General features: G+C 36.6%; 1 protein-coding gene across 1 annotated transcript in view; it reads left to right on the top strand.

Moving 5' to 3' along the window:
* The window catches only part of TMC1 (transmembrane channel like 1), a 58,012-nt gene extending 48,161 nt beyond the window's left edge, over positions 1–9,851 (top strand). Inside the window, exons 15-20 of the mRNA XM_066182379.1 lie at positions 2,393–2,460; positions 4,008–4,247; positions 6,738–6,863; positions 8,419–8,497; positions 8,593–8,728; positions 9,583–9,851. Of these exons, the coding sequence (XP_066038476.1) occupies positions 2,393–2,460; positions 4,008–4,247; positions 6,738–6,863; positions 8,419–8,497; positions 8,593–8,728; positions 9,583–9,851 (918 nt within the window). The remainder of the gene's footprint in view (positions 1–2,392; positions 2,461–4,007; positions 4,248–6,737; positions 6,864–8,418; positions 8,498–8,592; positions 8,729–9,582) is intronic.
* Positions 9,852–20,155: the final 10,304 nt, after the last annotated feature.

Raw genomic sequence — 20,155 nt, 5'->3', positions numbered from 1 at the left:
CATGGTATTGTCAAAGCTTGTGGAGCTCCTGAGGCCCCTTTTGTACTTAGTGAGAAGTACAGAAAAGAGCTGTGTAATTTAAGGCTATCAAGAGTACCTCTGCACAAGCAGTTGTCGCAGCTTTTATTTTCGCCTTCTTTCATCAAAATTTTGTCTTCATACATGTAAAAATTTCTTGTATTGCTAAGACCTGCATGTTGTGAAATCCCAGTTTTCCAGAGGAAGTGAAAATTTTGAGTTTTCTGTTACAAACCTCTTGTTTCTGGTACAGCAATCTCATTGTTCCTTGCTGACTTGCATGAAATTTCAACATTATTTCTATGTTCTACATTCTGCCTCAAACTGGACTAGTGTAGGGATGGAGACAAAGACCACCAGCTAGTCAGGTTGTGATCAAACATGTAATAACTGTTACAATATCAAAATCAAATGGAGGACTTTGAATATAGCATAAGCAGAACAATTGGCAGCAACACATCTGCTTGTAGGGGATCCTGAAAACATTTTATATTTGACATTTTTATTTGGCAGTATAGAGGAATGTCTGTAACGGTCCTCAGGGCCAGTAAACTGCCTGAAACAACAGCTGGAAGTGGAAGCTGAAACTGGAAATCACTACATTTCTGGAAATAGTTCATCTGAAATCCTTCTTTAGGAGGTAGCTGTACCTATGTCTCCGTGGTTAGTGGCCATGCATATACATCCATTTATTTTCAGCCTTTTGCTACAAAATATTTTTGACAATCAAAATGTCCTTTGGTGAAGAATTCCAGAGATTAACTTGCATGTTATGTGGGAAGAGTTTCTTTTTATTTGTTCAAAAATTGGATATCAAATTATTTAATCTGTTAATGTTAGCACCTGTGTGACATTATACAGTCATACATCATACATTATACACTTATGTTACGTTATATAGTCATACATTATTTGGATCTGTGTGATCTTACTTCTATATTCTATCCTATACAGATCTATTTAGCCAACAGCTTTTCAAGTGTAATATTAGTAATATATTGAATTTTTCCCTGATGCAAGCAGATTCATAAATACATGTGACATAAATATATCAGTTCACTGTAAACATATATATATATATGTGTGTGTATATGCACAAAATTACACAGAAAGAGTGCAGGAACTTAAAATATTCCAATAGCACAGCACAGTACAAGTCAAAATTGTGGTTTTATTGAAGACTTCAGTAGAATGACTTTGTCTTGTTTCAGCCATGATGGAATTGTTATTTTTGCATCTCATGCCCTTATCAATATAATTATTGATCAATATTATCAATATCAACATTGATATATTATATCAATACAATTATTACCTGGAAGATATGCATCATTCATGGGCTTTTTGTCCATCATTATAGTGAATCATGCAAAATATCAGCTATGAAGTATAAATATATAAATAATATTTATACATTTATAAATAATATATGTGAAACAGACATTCAGGTATAAACAAAAAGTTTAAAACCATCAATTTCTTAGCAGAAAGTTTTGATCTGGTGCAAAAGAATACAAATTAACATCTGCCTTTCAATTGTTGCTTAAATTTCGTGTATTCAATGTTTACAACTGGAAATGTTCATAAATAAGAAATTAATAATTAAAGTAAAAAAATAGATGGGTAAGTGATAAAGTTTTGAAAAACCAGAATGAAGGGTCAAATTATTAGTTCAGAAATAAAAGACTAAAAAAATTTTGTGCTATTTATGTTTCTATACTGGAGATAAAAATGTATGATGCAGGGTTTTCTTCAGCAAACAAAGAGATAATGAGACCCCATGGAATTCTTAATGTTCTGAATCTCAAAGGAAAAATTAGAACCAAACATTTAAATTAGAAATAAGATATTCATATTAAACAAAGAAAATGATTGGCAATCTCTATCAATGTTAAAAGGAAAACTTTAAAAGTGCAATAGCTGAAATATGAAAAATGAAAGAAAAATAGTCCCAGAGTTCAATTGGGCTCAATTAAATAAATTAAATCACATTCATCACATTAAATTTCACTGCTGGTGCTGTACTGCAGGACATAATATTTTGACAACCAGTAGTGACTCCAATGAAAATTTTCTGAATTGTTGATTTAAAATTTACCCAGTACCGAGAATGATTTTTAAGTCTCCATTAGCACCTGCCCCTGAACAAATGTCAGAAAGATTTTCAGAAAAATGTTCCAAAGTATATTAAAAGCTACCTTTAGCATTGAATTATATTATTTATTTCATGATTCACTGATGAGTTTCAACAAGAGGCCTTGCAACATGATGCCAATGTGCCGCTACTGCTCAAAGTGAGAGTTTTCATCTACTCTAATTCATCTTGAAACTGTTTGTGCAAACCTAATGAAAACATCCATATCATTTCTTGCAGCCATCATACTCTGAGTTTGATATAAGTGGAAATGTGCTGGGACTGATCTTTAATCAAGGCATGATCTGGTATGTGTCACTAAATATGTTGAATCTGCAGGATGATGGGATTTTTCTGTACCTGTGAAGGATTTTTCTGAAATCCTGATCATGTCCCATTTCATTAATTTGATGGAAGTATATGCAATGTACACCGAACTCTTGTACACTGCAATCAGTTGGAACAATTAAAAACTAGTTATAGGCTGAGACTATTGGGCCACATACATCAGGATTTTGCACTGAGTTGGTAAGACCAACCAGTAAAAATCTGCGTAGATTAAATTTATGCTTTTGTTCACTGTCTGCTTATTGAGGTGTTTTACTTTGAAATTTAGCCTTTCAACATCTATTTCCATTCTTTTCCCGTGTTCCTGTGCAAAAAGCCCTTAAAGCAAATGTATTTATACTTATCTGTGCAGTCACATGAATGTGTAAACAATGATACTACTGCAGCATTAGTCCTTAGAGGTGGAGGAGAAAAAGCGTAGGTTTTAGTTCTATTTTTGGACTTTACATGCCTGGTAAAGAACACCAGTATGTAGAGTCCTCATGCAAGATGCTCAGTCTTCCTTAAGAACTGTTCTCTGCAAGCACCGTTGGCTTCTCAGTTCTTGCCAAGGCCTAACTTTTTACAATTAATATGACTTGGCTGGTCAGGCTTTTTGTATGGTAAAAGCCGTCACTTCTGTAAAGCCCTTTATCTTTTCATTTAAGATATATGAAAAGAGGAAGGGGATATATTAATATAATAAAGCCTGTCATTTTTTTGTGATCAGGTCTTTCCAACCCTAATGTAAATATATTTCCTGTTTCTGAATAGAATGTCTGAGCCACTCAGGGGCAAAACAGCTTAGCTGGATCACTTTGTCACCTGAGCACAAGGGCAAGGACTAAGGAAGGAGTAGGTCCCCAGTCCCTTGTATTCTGTACCATTTGGCCAGGGATATGAACTTAGCTCCTCTTCAGACAGCTTGGCACAAGAAACAAGGTGTGATGAAAATAAAAACGTGCCAACTCTTTTGGTGTCAGAACCACACAACCATATATATTGGGGAAAAAAGTCATATTTAAGAGAATCAATAAAGACATTGTTGGCATGAAGCCCTAAGTGACCCTGGCAACAGCAGTTAAAATAAATTTCAGTTAAGCAAAAAATATCCTTCCTAAAAAAGTGCTAGTATATCAATATAAGTAATAAATTATGAATAAAATTATTTTGTTTATACCTCGCTGTAGAAATTGGTAATACGAAGTTTTACAGCTATCATTTTTTTTTACACGACACAAGCAAGATGCTGCTTGGAAAAATTAAAAGTGAATGACATTTCACAAAGTTATCATTTAATTTGCAGAGAAAGAGGACTTTGAAACTAAAAGATATCAACAGTTCTCTTCATGCACCTTCAACCTTTTTTAAAAAAGAGCAAAGGCTAGTTAAAAAGCCCCATAAAGTTGCTATATGAATTTCTGAGTGCACAGTGTGCAAAATACTGACAGAGGAAATGCGTGGCAAACCTGGAAAGGCAGAAGTCCTATAACATAGTGGTTATTTTATTTATTTGCTTCTCTTCCAGGATGGGATCTTTTTATGCTCCATGTCTCCCAGCAATCAACGTGTTCCGCCTGCACACATCAATGTACCTGCAGTGCTGGGCAGTGATGTGCTGCAATGTCCCCCAGGAACGGGTCTTCAAGGCTTCCAGATCCAATAACTTCTACATGGCCATGCTGCTCTTTATCCTCTTTCTCTCCACACTGCCTGCTGTGTACACAATTGTCTCCATCCCACCATCTTTTGACTGTGGTCCTTTCAGGTTCTTTGCATTTTACCTCCATCTTTTGCAGCTGTTGTAATGAACTGCTTCCACACATCACAGTGAATGATGCAGTAATGAAAAGGTGCCTCTATAATAAGCATTAGCACCTAATGTGCTGAGAGTTTAATTGTGATGTATTTCTCATTGTGGATAATTCCCAAAGCTGGAATCCTGGAAAACTGACTATTTCTTTAGAAAGTTTTGTCTGAGGTGTAGAACAAAAAATCTTTTTGTCAATGTTAAAAAAACTATCATTACTGCTGCACTGAAGAAAAACAATTCTTGAAGGGGTAAAGCAGTTGTTGTGCTTGAAAGAGATGGCTTTTAGGAAATGTCTGTATGTCCTGTAGGAAGGGCAGATCAGAATGCATAAGCATGTGATAAATGTACTGTGGTTCAGTCTTTGAATGCTGTGACTCTCTCCAGCACACAGAATTTCATGTGTCTGTACTACCACTGTGAAGCTGAATTTGTATCTGAAGTCTTCAAGACCTCCATAGTCATTGATCTTTTCTAAACACCTAGGCCTGCCCTGCAAACACATCTTGCATTCAAGGTAGTTTAGACTTTGCCACATTTTTGCCTTCTGTGCACAGTACCTGGAAAGTCTAGGATCATTTTCATCATCTTTACCTGCTGGGTAACATGAGATACAAGTATAATGAGTTGTATCATGTGACAACAGAAAAGATAAGAAATTAAAAATTTTAAAAGTCTTTAGCCTTTGTTTGTGAACAAAATATTAACAAAGCAAGAGTAGAAAAACTGTAAAAGAGAGATTCTGGTTGCGATGAAAGGTGTAAATGTTGTGAGCAAAATGACATTTGTATGATCCTCAGTGCATTTTGTAAAGGAGCAGAAGTCCCACCATATTAAATTTGGCCAAAGGCAAAATGACATAGGTTTTCATTGCAATAGTCACAGGTACCTACAAGAGAGAACCACATGACATGACAAAAATTCTGATGAGACAGAAAATTGCTTGAATTTAGAGAATAATTTACAACTAAACAAGAGATACAAATTAAGATTTTTTTTGAGTACTAGCAAAAACATATTGAGGGAAATAATTCAGGTCAGATCTGAATAACAGCAGTTATTGAATTGGGTATTAACTAAGTTGTAAGATTACTCTTCAAAATGAGAAGGATAATGCTTGCCAGTTTTTCTCTGTCATGTGCAGACATATGTTGTTCTCCATCTTCAGTGTAACTTCTAGTTGGGAGCATTTGAAACTGATGAAAGTTCATTCAGCCTCAGTATAGATAAAGATACAGTTGAACAGAAAGAGAATAAGTACTGGTAGAGGATGCCTCTACATTTGAAAAACAAAACATTTTCCTGTTGGTAACTCAGTGTCCCACTGTTTTTGAAATTTTTTTAATCTTTTGGGGTTTAGTTTTGGTTTGGGTTTTTCTTTTATTTTAGTTCATTCATTAAAGCAACACATGCAAGTCAACAGAGACCTGCCAGGAGTAGGAAAGACAGGACTGAATTAGCAATATTGTAGTAGAATAAGCTTTGTTGATACTGGAGAGCATGAGCAGACCAGGAATTTCTCATCTACTGTGGGTGGGTAGGGCAAATAAAGAAAAAGAACAGGTCTGAAGAATTATACCTGAAATTTTTTTTTATTACTTGAAAGAGTGTAAACATTGAGAATGAGTTAAGAAAAAGACCCTTTTCTAAGAAACCCTTTACCAGAACTGAACAGCAATGACAGGAAACTTCAGTGACTGAACAATCAAGTGGCAATTTGGTGACAATTCCTACAACTAACTAAAACTACTAATTAGAATTGATACACAGAGACCCATTTTGCCAGTCTTGTCCAGGTTAAAAATTAAAAACTTCTGTGCCCTGAGAAACAGAAAAAGGCAAAATAAACAGAAAGGGAACATCTATTCAGAACATCTATTGATACGCTTCTGAGTGAAAATAATCTAGGGAGAAAATAACTTACTAAATAAGTTGTAACAATTACATATGAAGATAACTAGATTGCTGCAACAACAACAAAAATATCCTGAAACACAGCCACTGACTTGTGTAGCATTGGCAAACACCAAAGAGAGAGGGGAATAGGGCTGAACAAAAACAATTGCAAGTAGACCACTCTTTGCTTGTCAAACATAAAAACAGGATTTGAATTTTTTCCCCATATCTTCATAGAGCACAAATAACACTTCATTTGTTGGTTGATGGTATGGAGTTCACGACTCATACACTGATTCACTGAGGAATAACGTGGGTGGTACCCTGGTAAAACCTATTAGTGTACAATAAGAATTTTGGAGTCTTTTTTCCCCATTAGAATACATAAATACTACTTAAGACAACATTCCCTTCAGAATGTAAAGCTTTAAATAATGTTATCATACCATATATTATCCTTTTTTCAGGTTTGATGTGATGTGATTAGCTTATATATTCATAGCTGACATAATATTTGTCATGTGATATATTGTCAACTTTTCTGTTTAATAGTGGGAAGACTAGAATGTTTGAAGTCATATCAGAAACTCTGGAACACGACTTTCCTTCCTGGTTTGGGAAGGTATTTGGTTATGCCTCTAACCCTGGACTTATCCTACCCTTTATATTGCTGATGGTGTACGTATAGAATATTAACTCAATGCTTGCTGTATTTAAGGTTTGCTAAGTTTCTTCCACTCAGAATCATCACTGCCTGAATATCTAGGAAATACATGAACATACTTAATGTGTGTTTGCAGAAAGCTTGATATCTCTTTTTTTTTGGTGTTCAATGGCTTTCTTTGTAGTTTAGTTATACTTCTAAAAAATATTCCTGCCACAAAAGTTAGAAAACTATTAAAATCCTATTAGTTAATTGTATTAACTAACTAATTTTATTAACTTATTTATTTTCTAACTATTTTAATACTTAGAAAACTATTAAAAGGCCCATAGGGAGTTTCTAATGCTGTGACATTGATCAGTTTTTCCAGTATGCAGAACAGCACATCATAAATCCTTAGCAAGTTCAGTAGAAACATGAACACCATGGAGCAGAGTTATTCTCAGTAACTTTTAGTGACTCTGATCTTCAGAGCCTTTAATTGATGAAGACTGTATATATTGGGATGGGGGTGTGAGATAGGGTTTGGGAGACTTTGAGAAGTAAGGCTGGTAGAGTATTTTGTGAGTGACTCAGTAACTGGTAAAGAAAAATGACCCTGGAATATTTGCTCTTAAGGATTCTATTGAGTGTTGTTTTCTCAAAGCATTTTAACCTGCTTGACTGGGTTATTATATTGGGTTATTTAGCATACTGCAGAACTAAAAGTTAATTCTATATGGAGATAATCTGGGATTTAACTGCCTGTTGCAGAACTGCAAGTAAATATAGAAAAGATTACAGAATACAATAGAAATGACAAGAGGATTTTATATAAGCAATATGAAATATTGAGATGAAATTTTGCTAAGGTCCACTTAGCGCCATATTCTATTGTAACCTTTAGCTATAAAGGGTAGGGACTCTAAAAATAAATAGAAGAAAAAAAAAAGAAAGGAAAAATACAAGGCAAAATCCATCAAAGCAGAGGAAAAAGCTTATGCTGATTAATTATTTACTGCTTATGTCAATTAAAGTCTTCATAGCAGAATTTTTGTTATTAAATCAGGATAGTGAAAACAACTGATTCACAGAGTTGTTACAATTGTAATTCCATACACTAAAAAATGAAAATACTCTCTTAAAAAATGAAAGGAATAAATTATTTTGGTTGTTTTCTTGACAGTATTTCAGATTGCTTACTATATTTGTTCAGAAGTTTTCATAAATATGGTTTACTCATCTTTAAGGTGTCATGTGACTTAGTTTCCGTAAGTTACTCTATAGAAGACACTTCTCAGTTAAGCACTGCTTAATGAAACATCTTTCTTAAATATTGTAAGGCTGAATGTAGGATATTGATAGATAGAAAAATTTCTTTCATTTTTCCCCCCTGAAAAAAGAGTGTCCTCTTCAAAATGTAAGGAAGCATATTGTTCATTGTCAAAATATTAGTACTGGTTAAGCATAATAAATGAGAAAAAGATACAGGCCTTATATTATCACAACTGTAATGGTTGCTAAAGGAATGTTTTGAGTCTTTTTACTTAAATCATTGCCTAACAAGAAACTATTATTTTTTAAATTTAGCCTGAGCATTTATTATCTCAACGCAACATCCAAATCCTACAAGGAAGCTAACTTGGAACTTAAAAAGAAGTTACAAAGTGTAAGAATAGAGAATTATTGATTTTTTGCATTTTACTAAATATTGGAGAAATTTTTTGGGTAACTGAATGATGCCTTCGTTCTCCCTATCATTAGCAAGCAGAAGAAAATAAAAGAAGAAATAAACAAAAGGCACAAAAATCAAATGAACAAGAGGAAAATCCATTTGAGACAGAGCCACCACCAGCAAAACCTAAAGGAGACAAACAAGATGAATCCATTCCAAACAAAGGTAATATTTGTTTTAAATGTCTCACGATGAGGAATTCATGATTCTAGTCTTCCTCACTGTCTTGACTGCTTCCTCTGCTATAATCTCCTGAAACACCTTCACAATACTGAATCGCAAGTATGAGCCTAATCTCCAGTTCACATTTCTTTCTTTTGCTTGTTTAAGAAATATTGCAACATTATTCCATACCTGGCAGCACCAAAGTAAAGAGCTGAACTATAATGAACTGAAAGTCAGAGTCCTGCTGGAAAAAAGCAATTAAAGCCTGGTCTAAGTGTTAATGATACTTCTCATCTATCACACACCAGACAAAGTATGAATCTTTTACCCTTCTGTTGCATTTTGTCGACCCAGAGCTACGCAGGAATGTATTTGTCACATGTGCCAGGTTCACCAGTAGTGAGAACACAGTAAGTAGCTCTTACCAGAAAGCTTAGCTGGGGCAGTTGGGTGTCAGCTTCTCCTTAAGTGATTTTGCTGGCTGTTTCCTTTCCCTCATCATGCACGCATGCCCTGCAGCCACTAAACTGCCTCATGCCTTGGAAGGAAGCCCAGGTGTGAGATGACTATGTTTGTAAGAGCCATGTGTATTTACTGCCTTCATCACCATTGATAGACCATATCTGAGTGCATCCTGAGAAATTGCCCACCTCCCCCCATGGGAGCCTTGCAGAAAAAAGTGGATGGAAAGTACAGCACAAAGATCATGAAGGTGCATTACCCCAGGTTTGGGAAGGGGAGGCCCAGACTTTCTACTATGCTCTAGGATAGTAAGGCTGCTGCTGGATTTCCCTGTCAGGGAGCTTTGGACTTGCATGATCATTTATTAATTCTGTCCTCCAAACACATTTCAGACAACAAGAAAGGACAGGATGGGAATGGATCAAAGAATAAAGGCCAGTCACAAGAAGCCAGCTCCTCTCAGACACTTCAGCATCCTGGCCCTGTCCTGAATGGCCACTATCCTCCACAGGGCCGAGGAGGAAACCTTCCTCCACCATCCATAGCTGTGACAAGGCCACCGGGGCCCAGGAGGCCTGGGTTGCCCGGCTATCCACCTGGAAATCCATGCCTCCCAGGGATGCATCCAGGAATGCCCAGGGGCCCTCCCATATACAGATAAGGAGCCTTAACAATAGCATAATACTACACTGAAGGATAGAAGCGTTGTCCTAAACACAAAGACACTCCTGTGAGAGCAGAACCTCACTATGTTTGTTGTAAATCTTCATGTGCATAGAAGTAACCCACATGCTTCAGGTTTTTTGCAGCATGGGAACTTCAGAAGAAAGCATGGCATATGTCTTCTTGCATTTGAAGGCATTGTGAAAATGGGTTGTTTGTATTAATAAATTGCTAAAATTACAGATTTTTATTGGGGATAATTGTTAGAAGAGTGGAAAACAATTTGTATTCAGTTGACTTTTCTTAAAAGCTTGAAAATTTGTCCCTAATATATTTTCCTTTTCCTTAGAAGAACATTACAATGAAAACACAACTGTATACAAAGTTTATGAGAACCAGTTAAACCCTGCATATATCTTGTCCTCTGCAGGTCACATATGCTTAGCCAAAGATTTCAGATTTTAAATGGGGAAACTAGGATCAAAACTAGGGAAAGCTGCATTATTCCATCTAAAGTCTCTGTAAAAGTGTTAAAAAGGAAAAAGAAAACCTGCAACTATGAAGAAAATTGAAGTTCTATTGCACTACCACTTTCAGCTAGTACTAGTTTTATCACATTCTTAAAGATTAGAATTAAATTTGAAGAATCAGAGTGGTAAAGGAATATCTCCTGTGCAGGAAAACATATTTGGGGAATGGAGGTAAGACAACTATTCATTAATTTCTCCTAAATTCCCCAGTGGTATAGAGACCCTTAACATTGCCTAAGAATATGTACTGCACAATCTTCTCTGTGAATTTAAGACTAGATAATTGAATTGGTCTCTATGTAGGCCAGGGTGGAACAGGCTATTTTTCTAACAGGTCTTGTGGAAACACAGGATAGATGTAAGCCCAGGGGCAAGCTGACATTACCTAGTCCAATAAAACAGGTCGATTTTTTTTGTTCTGATCTTATTTCCTTTTTCAGAACATTGGTCTTAATAATTATTCTAAGGCTCACAAGCTTAATAACAACAAAATTAATCAACCTACTGTCTTCCAAAACATAAACGTAATTCCATTGAGGGCCTTCTGTATAACAGATTCATTTTGTATAGTAGAAAAAACTTAACCATATCCTAGCATAAAGCAAGTCTGTGACATCACAAAACAACCTCCACCTAATCAAACTGTGGATCTTATTTAAAAATGGCTTACCAACCCCCCCAGAATTGTCAGTGCCCATAAACTACAGTGATCCAGATGCAATTTCCAGCTCAAACAGTTCTTATATCAATTGCCAGAGGTTGGTAGGATTAACCAAAGCAAAGTTCATTTCATACTTTATTTGACTGTTGTACTGCTTGCATGAGTACAACAGTCGTATCTGCAGCTGGGGTGCTGTGAGACTTTTGTTTTAAGTTATAGAAAGTACAGATAAGTGCAGTGTAAGTCGTTTCATCTTTCTCCTCATCTGTGGTCTTCAGACTCATGGAAAAAGCACAGTAATTCAAACTGTTTATTAATTGGTAAATTTTCTAACAGGATTAACTTTTAAACTGCATATATGTCTCTAGCCCAGAAACAAATGATTGTCAGTTTTCTTACTGAAGCTAAGCACAGGACCCACTATGGTTATGTTTTCATGCTTTCAAAAAAACCCTTTTCCTACAAACTGGGCTTGATCTATCCTGAAATACTGATTTAACAGAGATTTTAGTTCATTGTTTGTTAGCATTTCATAATAAGAGAACTCTGGATATTCCTCAGAAAAGTGATGATTTTTTAATAGAAAAGGTGAAGAGACTGAGTTTAAAGACATTTTATTGCTTGGGGAGTTTTTCAAGAGGTGATGGAGTAAATTGGAGTTGTAAAGTACTTTTAATGCAGTCTGGTTCCCTAAAATGTAGAGGAATGTTTACATCATGTATACAGATCTTAATAAGGATTTCTTGTTCTGTCAGGAGTGAAAATGTTCTGTGGATGTTAAAGGCTTTCTCATTGTTAATGGGTCTAGTATTTAATTCTGTGGGATTGCTTTACATTGTGAATGGAAGAGAGACACAGCAAAGAATTCAGCAGCTGGAATTGTTCTGGGGAGCTTTCTGTTAGATCTGTATGCCGTACAGATTTTCATCAATGTGTTCTCATAAAATACATGTATATGCAGAGATGAGCATGTAATAGCCAATATGATTAACAATAGCAAAGCTAGATGTTGTTCATCAGGATACTGTGATTGAAAATGACATATTTATTTTTAGTCTTTGGGACTTAGAAGTAAAGGTATTTCATTGCTCTGTTTTGTGATGCTTTGATTTCAGTACAACATGGAAATGTTGTTAATGTTAGGATGCAAAACACTACCAGTATCATATTTGGGTGTAAACATTCTCTGCAAAGTATTTGCTTGTACTTACATTATTACAAGGTTTTAGATTAGTGTAAAAAGCTGGAAGATATTTGGAATGAATAATAATTCAGGGTAGGAATAATATAATTTCCCTGTGTGTCTGGGGAACAGCTGAATGTACTGATCTGCACTTCAAAGGTCTATTTTATTCTGCTTATCATGAAAATTTAAAGAAAGGAGCTAGTATATGACATCAGAATATTTTGCTTTCTTTTGAGATATAACTCCTCAGTTGCAGTGCATAGTCATAGAAAGTTATGAATCACATCTGTTGGAGTGTTAGTAAGATAATAATAAAAAATAGTATAACAGACTTTGAGGCTTGTTTTAGTCATTGACTTTTTGTTGAAATGTTTTGTGCACTTTTACATAATAGTCTCCACTCTTAATAAGACAAGTATGTAAATTTTCAAAAAATATTGGTGATTTGTTTTGGAAATTGCCAAAGGAAAGAGAATTTCCAATACCTGTGGTTGATTTTCCAGTTTGATCCATTCTTACAAGTGTACATTGGTATCATACACAGCTAATGGTATGTTCAGTAAATAAGGTTCATCACTTACCATTTGACTCCATTTTCTGTGTCTTTGCCAGCTCTCCACAGCTGTGAAAATCTTTTAATATTTCACATTCTTAATCGATTGTGAAAAACTTAATAATAATAAAAAAATTAGAACAACCCTTTCTTTCTTGGAAATAGATAAGAAAAAAAATCCATTTTGTAATTTTCTGTCAATAATAGTTACAACCCATTGTCTCAAAATATTACATCAGTTATATTAAAACAGTTATATTGAAAATATTTGATTTCCATAATTCTTAGAGCCAATAGTTTTCAATCAATATCAATTTTACCCATCCAAACTATCATTTTAATATATTGAACTTTCTGACCACAAAACAGTACACATAGTTATCTCAAGTGATTGATCCACAAGCAAAAAACTATTTTCATGCAATGAACTAAAAGAGAGGGAAGTGGCTAACAGATGATTGGGAGGATTAGATTGGATCACTGATAAGGAATGAGCCTTGGATTTTTAAACGTAAATAAAAAAAAGAGAGACATTTTTAAAGACCTGGAAATAATTATAGGAAACAAAATCTTCTCAAATAATTTCATAAGTTTTCAAAGTATGACGGCCAGTTCTTGAGTGAAACACCAATAACCTATAAAAAGATGATCTCAATCTAAACTGCAACTTATATAAAATAACAATCTGATCCTTACAGCATGAAAATATGTAACAAAATTTCATTATAATTAACATGGGATTGATTTATTACTAGTTGAAAGTAAATGTGATATTTCAAGACTTTTTTATTAAATCACCTAAGAACTACTCTGCAGATGGGGCCATGGGTCCAGATATTTTGGATAAAAATAATTTAAGAAAGTCTGCAAGTTGCACTCACTTGTTTAAAGGAGTCATATTGAAAACACTGAGGATATTTTCCCCAAAATCTGCTAAACCTGGTAAGATGGTTGTTATAATGTGATTAGTGAGAGAAGTCTCTGCCTGAATTAAAGTGCAAACTAGACCATGTGTTGAAATAAATGATATGACGGATCACAGAATCACAGAATAAGATGAGAATATGGATTTTATTTAACACTAAATGTGAGGTAGAGACATAAAAATTTATAAAAGAGAGGTGGTAGGGCTGGAGATGGGGAGAGAGAGAGAAAGACAGAGAGAGATCAAGCTGAAGATAGTCACTACCCATGGATACAGGGGCATCCTACTGGTTCTTTTTCACTTTGGTGTTCTCAGTGGTGGGGATCCAATAACTGTTCTTCCGGGGATAACACATTTATTACTTTCCCACAGTCTGCCACACTGGGAATTTTTGTCCAGATATGTCAGCCATATACTGAAAACCAGTTCTCACCTCTCCAGGCCTGGAATTAGTACCTTCCTGTCATATTTTTTTAACTCAAGTTCCTGCTGTGGTGGTCTATCTTATGACACATTCCTTCTGTGCCCTTGACTGTGTTTTGAGACATGTAACTGTGTTTTTAAAGTCTTTAACGTGTAAATGACTAGGATTGAAAGACTCTAAAATGTCTTCTACAGTTTTAAAGGCATGTTCTGGTTGCCAGTGTATTGCACCATTCTGGCACCTTCCAGCATCTCTGATGACCACACACCACAACGATGCTGAAGGACCATGAATCAGCTATGTTCCAGCTGCAACTAGATTAAAAACAGAGAAGTGTTTGCTGTTTTTTTTTAACAAGCAGTTTCGTACTGTCAGTATTGCCCTCAGTCCTACCACATAAAAGCAGGCTGACAATTCTGTCTGTGCCACTGCTGCCTCTGTGCGCTCCACGCAGATGGGCATTCTCTGTTTGTAAGCTGTGCTCTCTAATATTATCTGCCAAAATAATCTCCTTCACACTTGGTGTTTCCTATCCTCAAATGAACATTGCTGCACAGTGGAAAACAAGCATTCTGTCATTTCCAGAAACAGAGGGAAGTGGCACAACATGTATTGGAAGTGAAATACTCTGGGGCACAGTGACAATTTACTATAAATAGCAGCTTTCAGAGAATTTTAGTGCCTACCATCTGCATGTATAATAAGATGTTCCTTTCATCACTAGGCAGACTAGGAGTAAATCTAATTATCTATCTATCTATCTATCTATCTATCTATCTGTCTGTCTGTCTGTCTATCTATCTTTCAACAGCTGATGTCCTAAGTTCCAAAGGATGTTATGTGCTAAAATCTGGTCTCCTCTTCTGCTTCAGTATTGCCTCCCAGGAAAATGAAAAGCCTGTGATTAAGGTGCATTGTCCAGGCAGCTCCCTGTCACCTGGAATCAAAAGGAAAACTTTCCAAACAATATTAAAGTGGTAATATAATGAAAAGTTCTTCAATGAAAGCTTTCAGGTGCATAAAATATATCTGTATGTGCATTCACAGTATTGGGTTTCCACACTTTTAATGAGTTTAATTAATTAGTATATCTAGCAGGTACATCCAATAGAAGATTGGTTGTCCCGGTAACTCAACCTTGGACATTCCCTATTGGAGAGACTCCAAGGGTTCTCCCACCCTGTATTTTGTTATGTCTCCTAAATGCTGATGCAAAACTGGGTGTCCTTGTTAGACATTATTTTCTTGAAAATAAGACTAAACAGAATTTTAAGGCGCTGGCATAAATGTGTGAGAAAGGGTAACCTGCCATTCTAAAGTGTAAGAAAGTGTTAAAAACTGTACAGCTACATTTAAAAAATCTACAAAACTGCAAATATATAAAAAGCAAAAAATCTTTAGGCATCATCCACTCTACCCCGGCCATTCCCTTCACATCAGGATGCTGAAGTCACTGGGAATCTTGGTCACCAACCTGTGGGCCCCCATCTTCTAAACATTGTCTCAAATCAAGGAAGACTTAAATCTCTGGGCTGTCTCCCACAGATTCCTTCAGCAGAGATACAAACATTGTCAGTATGGAGCCGTCTCTAACCTTGGCTTGGCCTGTGGTTTGGTTTCCCTTTCAACCAGGCTTTTAGTAATGCTTCCATAGAACGTTGCAACATAATCATTGAAGAGCAGACAGATACTGATGAGAAGAGGGAATTGACTTTCTTTCCCTTTTCTGTGCAGCATTGTGATGGTGTCTGTAGTTCCACTTCCCTGGTGACAAGCTGGTCCAACTATGTCCCATGTCCCAATCCAACATAGCAGAAGCAGGATCTGTTTTTTTTTTCCTGAGCTGCCACCTTATCTGCTTGCTTGAGAGGCTTGTAAGCCTCTTCCAGAGGGCAGCAGCGCAGTTGCTGTTCCTTTATGCCCCTTTATGATATCCTTTATATCTGGGATAGAAAAGACAAAGCATGTCTGCACACCCTCTCAGTTCATTAAACATATCCATGCTCTTTCTGTGAAACTGGCAATCCCTTTGTGTTAGACATGCATATTACACTAGAGGCACTGTGCTGGGATGGTCATACCATGGCTGAGGCAGGAGGAGAGGCTCTGTGTATAACCAGTGTTGTTGAAAGTTCAGACCAGCCAGGCAGTATTTTTCTGACCGTAGGACTTATTGTTTTACACATGGGATCCATCATTTCATTCCTGTTCGTATGTATAGATGAAAGAAGTCTCAGTACCCTTCCTTTGGCTCTTAATTAAGTCAGAGCATTTATCTCGTCCTAAAATCAGTTCCATATGCAGTTTTGCAGAACACCACTAGAATGTCACTAGTTATATATATGGTTATTTAGGCCTTTACCGAAATGAACCCGGGCTGGCTATGTTTACTTTTAAAAATTATATGGTATCCCTGATAGGACTCTAATGCTTTCTAAAAGGCACTCATTAACTCTTTGAATTTCACCTTTACCTTGTCTCTTTATTTGAAGGTGCCTCTCACCCAATTAAACTTGGTTGGTAAAATGCCCTCTGTATTTTTATATTCCACAGTGTTTGAACTAGGAAACAGTTTGTCACTAGGAAACAGTAGTTCACCAGATTCAACTGAAGAAAGACAAATATGTCATACTTTTCTTGTTAGTATATTAACTTGATGAAATGGACCCACAATTCCTTGTATTTCTCTCTCTCCTGAAATCTTGCTCTTTGCCTTTCTTCCTTAGTAACTGTGAACATCACTTTTAGTTTAGCTTCTACCCTATTCACTCTATCACTTAAAAATAGAGATCATAATCCAGCATTTTATGTTCATTGACTGCAGAAGGACACTTCATGTCCTCGCTTTAATAATTGCTGAATTTAATTTTAATTCAACATATTTTTTAAAAAATCTGCCTAGCCACTTCTTTATTTCCAACATTTTTCATTATGAAATTTCATGTCCATTTGTGAACATTTTGAGGTAGCTTAGACTTTTTTTCTGTTTGTGAGGCTCCCACTGCAAAGCTGCTCCAATCTAACTAGGAGCTACTAATAAGTGAGCATCTAGGTTTGTGAGTACCTAACCTTTAGTTTCACACTGATATGGACCATCAGATGCGTATTAATCTATTACCTGTATGCATAATAAGAAATGGTTTTAAAGCTTACAGTGAAGTAAAAAGTGCTTTTCTCTCTTTCCCTTCCCCTTGCCTCATTAAAAAAAAAAATTAAAAAAATTACATGTGCCTTTGTCTTCTCTCCAGTAGAGGTCAGAACAACATAAGATAATTCCCACCAACTCTGTGAGTAATTGCCTTAGGAAAGAATAAATCCTTCCTACTCAATCCCATAAAAGTTGACAGAATTAAGGCTGCTAATTATTTCAGATCAACTGGAAATTTGTAGAAGTGCCAGAAGTCTGCTCATATGATGTTTCAGCTGATGCCAGTGGTACATGTCTGCTGTTCTGTGGCTATTAAAAAGAAATAAGAAAATTTCTGGGCATCTGAAATAGTGCAAAGGAAAATTCAGGGTCAAAAACCTTTCCAACATTAATTAAAGAAAATAACTGGTACTGTAACTCCTTGGGAATCAGTCTTTTGATTTCTGCTTTTAAATCAACATTGCTGAATCATAAAATCTGACTTACAGGTGATTTTTAGACAAAAATAGTCCATCTATTCTCTCACTAAAAATATGACTAAATGTGATGCTTGTTCAGAAAGCCCTATTTAAACATTATTTATAAGTATATAGAAAAGGTAAGCTCCAAACTCATCAAAGGAAATTTTAATTTCAGAATCTTCTATTTGGTCAAAAAAACCCCAATGCCCTCTGTCTTACATGTCTGGTTTAAAATAACTAAGTATTGATTAAGCACTGATTTTCCTTTTCCTGAATAAATGTATAGATACGTAGTAATATTCAGAGAGATAAGTCTTATGGAGGATAATTTGGGAAATTTTTTGCCCAGCAATGATGCTCAGATAAACTGTAAACTGGTGCTCCTTCAGCAGAAGTAACAAAAAACTCTGCAAAGAATTCATATCACGGTGAATCTGTAATGGCTGAAACACCACAGGAATGAGAGGTTACATGCAAAGATATGATTAAAGAAAAATCCACAGCCTTTATAAGCTGTTACAGAATAGGGCAAAGGGATTGTCCTGCCTCACACGAACTGTCTATGAAGGTAAACACAAAACTGTTTTAAAAAGCTGAAACATCTCTTTCAGGAGGTATATGAAGGCACATATCCCTTCAGAATTTTCCACATTATGTGTGAACAAGTTCAAGAATACTTCAGACTTCACATTTCCATTCTCTAACACACACAGACACACAGACACACAGACACACAAAAAAAAAAAAAAAAAAAAAAAAAAATGCAGAAGGGATTCTGTTCTCATTCAGTCAAAAGCAGAACAGTCAGGTATCATGCACAACAATTATACCCAATTCCCACTTTTTTTTTTCAGTTGACTACAACAAATAAATGTACATCAGGAAACAATACTCCCTCCAGGAAATTTCTGCAACAGAACAAATCCAAGTAACCTAGCCTCTAGCTACCACTATGCAGTGTGGAGTAAATTTGTTTTGTCTTTTGTAAGTCACAAGAAAAATAAAATAGTACTGGAATTTTACAGCAAGAAATCGGGAAAACAAATTCCAGTAAAGTGTGAATATAAAACCCAGCATCATCATAGAATCACAGGATCACAGAATCATAAGAACAGTTCTGTTTGGAAGGGACCACAATGGGTCATCTGGTCCAATCTCCCCGAGCAAGCATGGTCATCCCAGAGCACATAGCACAGGATTGTATCCAGACGGTTCTTAAATAGTTTTCCTCCAGCGAGAGAGACTCCACAGCCTCTCTGGGCAATCTAATCCAGTGCATGACCACCCATGCAGTAAAGAAGTTTCTTTATTCAGGTGGAATTTCCTGTGCATTAGCTTCTGCCCATTGTCCCTTGTCATGTTGCTCAGCACCACTAAAAAGAGTCCAGCTCCATCCTTTTGGCACCCTCCCTGCAGGTACTTACATTGATGTGATCTCCTCTCAGTTGTCTTTTCTTGAGGCTGAGCAGGCCCATAACCCTGAGCCTTTCCTCCTAAGAGAGATGCTCTGGTCCCTCGATCATCTTTGTCCGCCTCTCCTGGACCCATTCTAGGAGCTCCATGTCCTTGTTGTACTGAGCCCAGAGCTGGACACAGCTGCACTCCAGATGTGCCTCACCAGGGCTCAGTAGAGGGGCAGGATCACCTCCCTGGAGCTGCTGACAGAGCTCTTCCTAATGCACCCCAGGACAATACTGGCCCTCTTGGCCACAAGGGCACACTGCTGGCTCATGGACAGCTTGTTGTCCACCAGGATCTCCAGGTCCTTCTCCACAGAGCAGCTCTCCCAGCAGGTCAGCCCCCAGCATGTGCTGGTGCATGGAGTGGCTCCTCCCTAGGCGCAGGATCCTGCATTTGCCCCTGCTGTATGTCAGAACGTTCCTCTCTGCCCATTTCTCCTGCCTGTTGAGGACCCTCTGAAGAGCTGCACAGCACGTGGGTGTCAACCACTTCTCCCAGCTTGGAGTCATCAGTGAACTTGCTTAGGAGGCATCTGCCCCTTCACTGAAGATATTGATACTGGACCCAATACTGGACTTTGACAGACATCTATAACCACAGGCCTCCAACTACCCCCTGTGCCACTGATTATCAGCCTTTGATATCTACCATTCAGCCAGTTCTCCATTCTTCTCATTTTCATCATCAGGATAATTTTTTTTCACAGCATCTTTGCTAGAGTTATTTTACTACTTATGTAGGATTATCTGTGTGTACTCTTCTATGGTGTGCCAAAGGTAGATAGCAGAATCACACATTTTGCATTTCAAGTGATGGTATAAGCTATGATGAGCTTTGGATAAATTCCAGCAAGGCTGCTTGGATCTGTTCTTTTAGTTTAGCTTCTCTTGCTATGGTTAGTATAAAAATACATGGCCACCCAGAGTGATGTAGCTGAGACCTCTCTGTTAGAT

Source organism: Chamaea fasciata, unplaced genomic scaffold (genome assembly GCF_029207755.1).
Source record: "Chamaea fasciata isolate MVZ Bird 193981 ecotype frontalis unplaced genomic scaffold, bChaFas1.0.hap1 SCAF_4, whole genome shotgun sequence".
Taxonomy (NCBI): Eukaryota; Metazoa; Chordata; class Aves; order Passeriformes; family Sylviidae; genus Chamaea; species Chamaea fasciata.
The sequence above is the reverse complement of the archived record's forward strand: the minus strand, read 5'-3'. Positions and strand labels throughout refer to the sequence as shown.